The sequence below is a fragment of the Miscanthus floridulus genome, chromosome 6 (assembly GCF_019320115.1).
Source record: "Miscanthus floridulus cultivar M001 chromosome 6, ASM1932011v1, whole genome shotgun sequence".
Lineage (NCBI taxonomy): Eukaryota > Viridiplantae > Streptophyta > Magnoliopsida > Poales > Poaceae > Miscanthus > Miscanthus floridulus.
The window spans coordinates 113,665,143-113,674,619 of NC_089585.1; the positions used below are offsets into that span (position 1 = coordinate 113,665,143).

General features: G+C 41.6%; 1 protein-coding gene across 1 annotated transcript; it reads left to right on the forward strand.

The window, feature by feature from the left end:
* Nucleotides 1-296: 296 nt before the first annotated feature.
* Nucleotides 297-9,242, forward strand: LOC136456627 (DExH-box ATP-dependent RNA helicase DExH6-like). Its single transcript, XM_066456555.1, has 13 exons — nucleotides 297-783; nucleotides 1,686-1,776; nucleotides 2,923-3,232; nucleotides 3,347-3,421; nucleotides 4,011-4,055; nucleotides 4,592-4,682; nucleotides 4,769-4,827; nucleotides 5,165-5,326; nucleotides 6,157-6,209; nucleotides 6,302-6,335; nucleotides 7,252-7,341; nucleotides 7,420-8,418; nucleotides 8,553-9,242. The coding sequence occupies exons 1-13, from the start codon at nucleotides 420-422 to the stop codon at nucleotides 9,225-9,227; spliced, it is 3,048 nt and encodes a 1,015-aa protein (XP_066312652.1). The 5' UTR covers nucleotides 297-419; the 3' UTR covers nucleotides 9,228-9,242.
* The last annotated feature ends 235 nt before the right edge of the window (nucleotides 9,243-9,477 follow it).

Consider the following 9,477-nt stretch of genomic DNA (forward strand, 5'->3'; position numbering starts at 1 on the left):
AAAATTCAATCGAACCACTGTTTTCTTGTTTTTCTTCTTTAACTGTAAATCAACAAAATTTTCTACCTCTTTCTTTTCTATGTATTTTTCTGATCTGATCAGAAAAAAATATGATGTTGTTATTCTAACTCGTCCACATAAAAATTTGCAGCCTATCTAGTACTAGTACTCACTGTCACCACTGAAAATTGTCGCCTCGCTTGCAGAACTGCACAAGGGCGACACGAATATTCTCCTCCCCAAAGATGATACTCCCTCCTCAACAAAGATCCCCTTTCTAATCCATGCTGCTGCAGCTTGGGCCGCGCAATCGTTAAGCCTGGAAGGCTGGAACTCGCGAGCTTGTTGGGCGTGGGCCGCTTCCGCACGGTTCCAGTTCCACGCCCTCAGGCCTAAGCCAGCCCTCACCGACCACCATAATGGTCCACCCGTCTGGCGTGCCCGTTCGTCCGAGCTCGCTGCGCTACCCCGCCGTGTCGCCTCGCTCTAGGTTTTCCTTCGGCGCACCGCAACAGCGCAGCGTCAACAGAGCGACCGCCGCCGAGGCCCGACACCGCCGGTCCATCCAAACCGCGCTCGCCGCATCGAAGGGGCCCTCCCAACCGCCGAGCTCGCCTCTAGACGACGACAACGGGCACGAGGACGACCGGATGGGGAGGAAGGGGCGGAAGGGGAAGGGCGCGGCGGCCGGGGCAGCCGCCGGGGGTAGCGGCGGCATGAGGGAGGCGACGCTGGTGCGCGTCTCAAAGGTGCTCGAGGACTTCCGCGCCTCCAACGCCGAGGGTTCGCACCATTCGCTTCCCTTTACTTTGGCTCCTGTTTTAGAACTTTGGAGCGGCTGATTGGGAGCGTTCGAGCGAGTGTAGCAGTAGTGTGGATGCGCCGCCCAGTGGACTTCGCGCCTGGGGGCTAGAGTTGGAGCTTATCCCTTGCTGTTCTTTTTCCAACTCCGTTAGAATAGGGCAATTTTCGTCCTGTGATCCTGTCGTCCTTAGTCATTAGTGCATTTGTATTACAACCTGCTTTGTGGTTTGCTGCTGTTTCTCATTCACATTGTGCTTTTATCAACATGTCGTTCACATTTGCAGTTACATGTAATTTGCACCTTGGCTCTCTGACGCTAATATAAATTCATGTTCAGGCAAAGTTTGAATGTTTTCTTAGGTTTGACATGTGCTAAGTGGTGCATTCAGTATTTGTAATGTAGCTTTCCAGTCATACCTTTCGGAATTGGCCAATCTTAGGTTACAGAATGTTATCATCTACCATTGGGTTGCATCTTGCAATTTTAGACAAGATTGTTGTGATATAGCTGTACGCCTTGTAGATAACATAGTAAAATTGCCATGCAAAAGTCTTTGCGTGTTTTCATGGCTGTGTATTTGTGGGAACACCAGCACATTGAGCACAAGCACTGACCCAAATAATTGTTTAATATAATTTAATGATGATAGAATTATAGTTAAGTGTAAAAAGGTTGGTATAGTAGTAATAATATCTTCTTATTTTGATGGCATTCTTTTCTCATATATTGGTTGACCCTACTTAAGTTTAAGCACAGCACCCCCCCCCCCCCCCCCCTCTCTTTTCCATCTATTATGTAATGCATTGGGACTATTGCTCTCTTTCTTTGGAGTTATGTTGTGAGCTGAATAAAGTGACACCTAGACTATTTTACCTTGCAGTGTACACATTTGAACCTGATATATCCAAACAAGAGCGAGCTGCAATCCATGAGATGTGTAGGAAAACGGGCATGATATCCAAAAGTTCTGGGTGAGTAAGATAACTAGATTCATGAAGCAAAATTGTTTCAGCGAAGAGTTGTAAGGAATCTATGGTTATGCTTGGTGCATCTTTGGAGAAAATGAGAATTTTGCCATCATCAAACTTGGGCTTCGCTCGTTTGCCATCATGCAAAAGGGATTCGCTGGATTGCCATTATCAAACCGGGTGCACACACTGAAATGCCATTTTGCTGATTTCTCTCCAATTTTATCATTATTTTTATTCCAACCAAACTTTAATTCCCGTTTTACCCCTGCCCCTAAACTCAAAACCTTATCTCTTTCATCCTGTTCATGTTCCTCACACGCACACACACCAGCAGGCCGTTGTCGCCCCAATGCACACTGTGCCGCCCCGACACCAGCACGTGCGGCGCTACTCCTGGCCATCCCACCGCCGCTGCTCTTCCCCAGGCCGCCGCCCGCCCCACCGCCGCACTGCCACCACCCCGCTGCCGCGGCCGTCCAACGCTGCGCCGCCGCCGGCTGACGCCGGCTTGCCGCCTCCGAGTAGGCACGCGCCATCGTCCATGACTGAGTAGACGTCCGCCCCCAGCTTGAGCCGTCCCATCACGGACCCCCACTGCACGACATCGCCGACCTCCACCTGAGCACATCAAGCGCAATCGGGGCGATGCTCTTCGTGGCGTCGGCGTGTGGCCGCCCGTGCAAGAGCAGCGGTGGCGGGCTGGCGTGCGGGTGGTGCTGCGGTAGGCTCGCGTTGGGGTGGTGCGGTGGCTGTCCCCGTGAGAATGAGATTGGTGCGGCTGCTGGCCGGCGTGCGTGCGTGTGTGAGGAGAGAGGAGCAGAGGGAGATGTGCGTGCGAATTGTGAGGAAGAAGAAATGATGGATGAGGTATTTGGGGCAGGGGTAAAACAGGAATAAAAGTTTGGTTGGAATAAAAAATGATTAAATTAGAGAGAAATAAAGAGAATGGCATTCCAGCTAGTGTATCCAGTTTCATAATGGCATCCTAGCGAATCCCTTTTGCATGATGGCAAACAAGCGAAGCCCAAATCTGATGATGGCAAAATTGCCATTTTCTCGCATCTTTGGGTGGCGCCATCCTAATGTTATCTTTGCATTACAAAAGTTGCTTGGTATATGTCTATCCTGAGTTCTATTTGACTTCAGGAATGGGACAAAGCGACGCCTTTCTGTTTATAAAAGAAAACAGAAGCGGGGGCCTGAAATGGAAGAAGGCCCTAGCTACCTTGGGTTTTCTGAAGAGGCAAGGCATGTTTTGCAGGATTTATTTATGCATTACCCTCCTGGTGATGCTGATTTAAATGGGGATTTTGACCGGAATTCTAGTGATAAGGCTGCAAACATCAAATGGAAAACAGATAGTGCGTTTTGCAGGCCAGCAATGAGTAAACTTGATATAACGAAGAAAGTCGAGATGCTTGCCTCTAAAGTAAATGGATCCGACCAGTTGAGAAAGGTCTTACATTCTGGCTAGATAATATTATCTTCCTCTCTTTGCTTAGTTGCTGCTTCTTATTAGTTTTATTTATGAGACAGTCTTATTTATAGCTAAAGGTTTACTTGTGAACAGATCATGGAAGACAGAACAAAACTTCCTATTTCATCCTTCAAGGACGTCATCACTTCAACTTTGGAAAATCACCAGGTATTGTTTTTAGCTCCAAAGGTTTCTCACATTTGCTAGACCACATCTTCAACTCTTGTGGTGCACTGGCGCTGTTTTTTCTCAAATGTGCAGGAGAGCTGTTTTTTTTTCAATAAAGAAGCATAGCATAATACAACAATTCCCAACCCGCATCCAAAAAAAGAAGGGAAAAACTTGGTTTCCATTGTGAGTTTTAGAACATGCACACCACATATAAACTAGAGAAATAACCAAACTGAGCCCAGGGTTGGAGGTTTAAAACTACTGAGCTTGTAAGCTCCGGTGGTCCTATGCTCCGGCACCATAGGCCCCCCTCATCAGCCACCTGCTGGAACCACCAAATGTGCATCCGGATTCTCCGCATTAAAAGTAAAGTTGTTACATTCAGAGGGGGACCTAGCCTCAAGCTGTAGGGTGGATGATGGCTGCTTCTTCTTCCTCCTCCCTCACCTCTTCTCTCTTCACCTTCTCTCCTCACTTCCTCCCCTTCTCCCCTCATGGCTTGTATTCAGCAAAGCGTTTGTCACTTTCCTTATCTTTGCTGTTTCTTCCTTCATGCATTATTTACATTTCCTGTATTTCTTACTAGGTGGTTCTTATTTCTGGACAAACAGGCTGCGGTAAAACCACCCAGGTGCCAATTCTTTCAGCTAATCTCATATTCCTGCATTAAATTCAGTTTTTTTTATATTGTTTACTATCTATTCTGTTTATTTTTTCTTCTGTTTTTCTATATGAGCTATTGCTATCCTTGTTTTCATATCAATAAGATGTGCTATGTGTGCTTGAGCCAATATCAGTTGATGATGTATCTTATGTATAAAAACTAGAAAGTTCCTTTTGCTATCTCTGCGTGCATGGGATGTTATACAAGAAACAGTCTCTAGGTCCTTTCTGTCCATGTATCTTGTCAGAGGCTGGAGTTTTGTGTTTTCTTGATTTCCTTAGATTTCTGTGCTTGATATTATTACACTTGGTTTTTGTTATTTACAACGATCAATAATATCATCAGTATTCAATCAGACTGATTCCACAAAAGTTTGATGAATTTCTCGTGGTGTCTGTAGACTTATATGTGAACTGAATTGCTTTGGTGATGATTTGGTGTGGGTGTGGGTGGGAGTGATATTTTTGTTTATTTAGCTTACTAACCATGTTTTTCTTATATAGGTGCCTCAATACATCTTGGATCATATGTGGGGCAAGGGTGAATCATGTAAGATCATATGCACTCAACCACGTCGGATATCAGCTATTTCAGGTTTGTGTGACTATTGTGGCAGATTGCTTTTCAGTTTTCATCTTCTTGTTGCTTGTAAGTTATGATTTGGTCTATGTGCTATCCAGTTGCCGAGCGAATCTCTGCTGAAAGAGGAGAGGCTGTTGGTGACACCGTTGGATATAAGGTATTAACAAATTGTTATATCTTTCTATGATATATTTCTTGGTAGGTCTCTTTTTAGGGCAATGTTAAGGTTACTGTGAAATGTCAAAAGAGGAATGACCATTCCTAGATAGAAGTGCTTCCAGCCTTCCAGGGTCATCTGTTTTTAAATAAAGGAAGTATATTTTTGTATGTAGACATTTTTCTTCTTTTGACAGCTTGTCATGTTGTTTGGGATTTCCCTTTTTTACATATACTTTACCTTTCTTGAATGTATGTTTCCTGCATCTATTGTGCTCATAACTGTGTCCGATATGCCATTTTTTCTTGTCTTACGCTATTCTTTGTTCTCAATGTAGATACGTTTGGAGTCAAAAGGAGGGAAGAATTCATCAGTCTTGTTCTGCACAAATGGCGTTCTTTTGAGATTACTGATAGGAAGAGGAACTAACACTTCAAAAGCACGAAATTGGAAACGCTCATTAGATGATGCAATTTTGGGAATAACACACATCATTGTGGTAATGCTTTATATTTAAATTTTCACTCTGTGTACATGTTATCACGTATAATTTGTACTCCCTTCTAACTATATATCGTTTTGCAAAGCATTCTATCATCTTCTAAGCTGTACTGATATAGACAGAAGTATTTTGATTTTCACATCAAAATGATAATAACATTACTTTCGTATGATTATTGATTACATATTTTCAAGAGTGTATAATTGGAAAAGCAATGGTGAGCTATGCATTCAAAGACTGTTAATGTCCTGTATGGACAATAAGTTTTGTAGAGATGGTGTGGTTGTTTTTGGAATCAAATGTATTCCTTGTAACATTTACCGACGGTGGTACTGAGTAGTTTGATAGGTCCCATAAGTGATATTTTTAGCATCAATGCTTTTGTGACTTCTGATCAGATTTTCTTCTAACATTAACGCTTTTATGAGTTTTGATCATATTTACTGTTTTATTTTGATGCACTCTTAACATCCACACACATGATTATGAATGTTTGGCCACTTTGTTAAATTTGGGGCAATTTCTTCTTAAGTTAACCTCAAATCATTTTATGATGGGAATAAAAGTTTATGCTTCTCAATCGAGCTTACGATGTGATGAATTTGGCCATGATAGCCTTTTCTGAAATATTACTTATTTCACACCATTTCAAATCTCATCCTTGTGAATCTTGTTGATCATTGGATTTAGAACCTGATGTTTTGCGCACAATGCAGGGGCAAAAATACAATAGAGCCTGTTATAAACACCATTGTTGTAATGTTGGGTCGTGTATTATTCTATAATATAAATGGTATGAGCTAATTATAATTTTTTACTGTCTCCAGGATGAAATCCATGAAAGGGATAGGTTTTCTGATTTCATGCTGACTATTCTAAGGTATCACAATAAAACTGTTTTTGTACACTAGCTAATTACTAAAAGTGCACATAGGAACATAATAATACTTTTCACGAAACAATTTTATGCAGAGACTTGTTGCCAGTGTATCCTCATCTTCGTTTGGTGAGTAGAATCTTCCTTTGTAGTTCAGCCATTTTAACAGAACATAAAAGATGTTTCAAACATGTTGTAAATGCAATCATCAGGCTGCTTAAGGTTTTGTAGACCGGGGGTTCCTGGTTTGGTAGATTGATGTTACAGCATCGCTAATTCATCACATTAAAACTTTGTTACACTAGTTGTAGTCTTAAAACATGGTTTGTTAAGAGTTCAACTCGAAAGCCAGAGCCCTCAAAGAGGTAAGCCCTGGACACACTCTCCAAGAACACACACAAACACTACATTTATGGCTTTTCTGTTTTTTTACTCTTGTAGTATGGTGCTGCTGGAGTGCTATGCAGCTTTTCTGGTTTTTTCCTCTATTTATACACAGCTGTCATAAACAGCCTAATGTACCCTCCGCCCCTAAAACAAAGTCATTCTAGTTTGTTATAAGTCAAATTTTCCTAAGTTTGATGAAGTTTATAGAGAAGAGTATCAACATTTATTACACCAAATAGGCATACTACAAAAAATATACTTAATGATGATGAATCTAATGATACTTAGTTGCTACCATAATATTTATCTTTTTTTATATAAACTTGATCAAACTTAAGATCATTTGACTTAGGAGTTAGGACAAAATATAATGAGTTCCTTTTAGGGGAGGGAATACATTTGAGGCTTGGATAATCTCCTAATTGATGCAGTCAATGCCTTCTATGATCTTCCCGTTATTTTCGTTGACAAGCTGAAATCTAGTTATCACTAATAGAAATGAACCTAGTCCTTAGCTGAACCTGAACACACACACACACACACACACACACATATAAACATATACAGATGCACGCACTAGGTTATTGCACTCATGACTTACCATGTTTAAATCCGAGTATATTTCCAACACAAAAGCATTGACTAGTGTATTTAACAGGTACTCATGAGTGCAACAATTGATGCTGAGCGTTTTTCGCAATATTTCAATGGATGTTCAGTCATTCAAGTCCCTGGTTTTACCTATCCTGTTAGTAAACCCTCTCAGATTTGAATACATTAAACGATCTGAAATCATTGTTGGAAGTTATGACTTCTTTTTACTCAGGTCAAAACTTTCTATTTGGAGGATGTGCTTTCTATTCTACAGTCTGCGGGTGGTAATCATCTTAATACTACCAGTGATAAAAAAGAGAGCAATGTTTTAAGTGATGATTTCAAAAGCTCAATGGATGATTCAATTAACCTGGCTTTGGTCAATGATGAATTTGATCCTCTCCTTGAGCTTATTTCTGCAGAGCAGAACACAGAAGTCTATAATTACCAGCATTCAGAGACTGGTGTAACACCTTTAATTGTTTTTGCTGCGAAGGGTCAGCTTGGGGATGTCTGTATGCTTTTATCTTTTGGTGTGGATTGTTCAGCACAGGATCATGATGGAAAATCCGCATTAGATTGGGCACAACAAGAGAATCAACAAGAGGTCTGTGAAGTAATCAAGAAACATACGGAGTGTAGTTCAGAAAAATCAACTGAAGATAACGAGCTGCTTAATAAGTACTTGGCAACTATTAATCCAGAGCACATTGATACTCTGCTAATTGAACGGTTGCTTGGAAAAATTTGCGTGGATTCCAATGAAGGAGCCATCTTGGTATTTCTTCCTGGCTGGGAAGATATCAATCAAACACGTGAAAGGTTATTTGCTTCTCCATTCTTTCGGGATTCATCAAGATTTCTTGTGTTGTCTCTTCATTCTATGATCCCGTCTTCGGAGCAGAAAAAAGTTTTCAAACATCCACCAGCAGGGGTTCGTAAAATTATTCTCTCAACCAATATTGCAGAGACTGCTGTGACAATTGATGATGTTGTGTTTGTCATAGATAGTGGGAGAATGAAAGAGAAAAGTTACGATCCATACAATAATGTGTCCACGCTTCATGCTTCTTGGGTTTCAAAAGCCAGTGCAAGACAACGCGAAGGGCGTGCTGGCCGATGTCAGCCAGGAACTTGCTATCATCTTTACTCAAGGTTTAGAGCATCATCCTTGCCAGACTACCAAATTCCTGAAATAAAAAGAATGCCCATTGAGGAACTTTGTTTGCAGGTACGCTACTTGTTTATATTTATTTTGTCCCTAATATTCAATGGAAAAAATGCCATGAAACATTTCATGGAACTGCGATTAAAGTACTTGTTAGTTACTCGGTGCTGTTTGTTAATCCAATTGCCATGCTGCAGGTCAAACTGCTTGATTCAAACTGCAGAATAGCAGACTTTCTGAAGAAAACCTTGGACCCTCCAATTCCAGAAACTGTAAGAAATGCTATTGCTGTGCTTCAGGATCTTGGTGCTTTAACACAAGACGAACAACTAACAGAATTAGGAGAAAAGCTGGGTTCCCTGCCAGTCCATCCATCCACCACCAAGATGCTCCTGTTTGCTATATTAATGAACTGCCTGGATCCAGCATTGACATTGGCATGTGCAGCTGATTATAGAGATCCATTTGTCCTTCCAATAGCGCCAGATGAGAGGAAAAGGGCAGCTGCAGCGAGAGTTGAGCTTGCTTCATTGTATGGTGGGTTCAGCGACCAACTTGCTGTTGTGGCGGCATTTGACTGCTGGAGGCGTGCCAAAGATAGAGGCCAAGAATCTCAATTTTGTGCAAAGTACTTTGTCTCTTCAAACATCATGTATATGCTATCAAACATGAGGAAACAACTTCAGAATGAACTGTCTCAAAGAGGGTTTGTCCCTGCAGATGCATCTGCCTGCAGCTTAAATTCTAAAGATCCAGGTACTCAGGTCTCTATGAAAATGCAAGTCTGGAAAAGTTGTATGCTCTTGGATTCCTTTAATATGTTCCTGTTTTTGTATGTGAACTATGTACGTGTTAGTTTTGTGAAACACTAAGTATTTAGTGGCTCATTTTGCTAGATCTCTAGGTAATTCTTTCTGGTGCCTATATGTGGGAGTTATACTTTACATGCTCACAGTGCCTAAAGTATGAGTGTGTGTGTGTGATGGTTCACGTCACATTTAAAGGAGTACTTAAGTTTACAACACATTGTTCAACACTTAGTCTTAACACCATGATACACTTAGAGTCTAGCGGAAGTCTTTTAAAATTACATAAAGTTGATACATGTCCACGGGTGTGCCA

Bases quoted from the DNA above. Each gene is read 5' to 3' on its own strand.
- LOC136456627 (XM_066456555.1), top strand. From the start codon at position 420: ATGGTCCACCCGTCTGGCGTGCCCGTTCGTCCGAGCTCGCTGCGCTAC. The intron at 4,683-4,768 runs GTTTGTGTGACT...TGTGCTATCCAG, and splicing joins TCGGATATCAGCTATTTCAG to TTGCCGAGCGAATCTCTGCT. The intron at 7,342-7,419 runs GTTAGTAAACCC...CTTTTTACTCAG, and splicing joins TCCCTGGTTTTACCTATCCT to GTCAAAACTTTCTATTTGGA.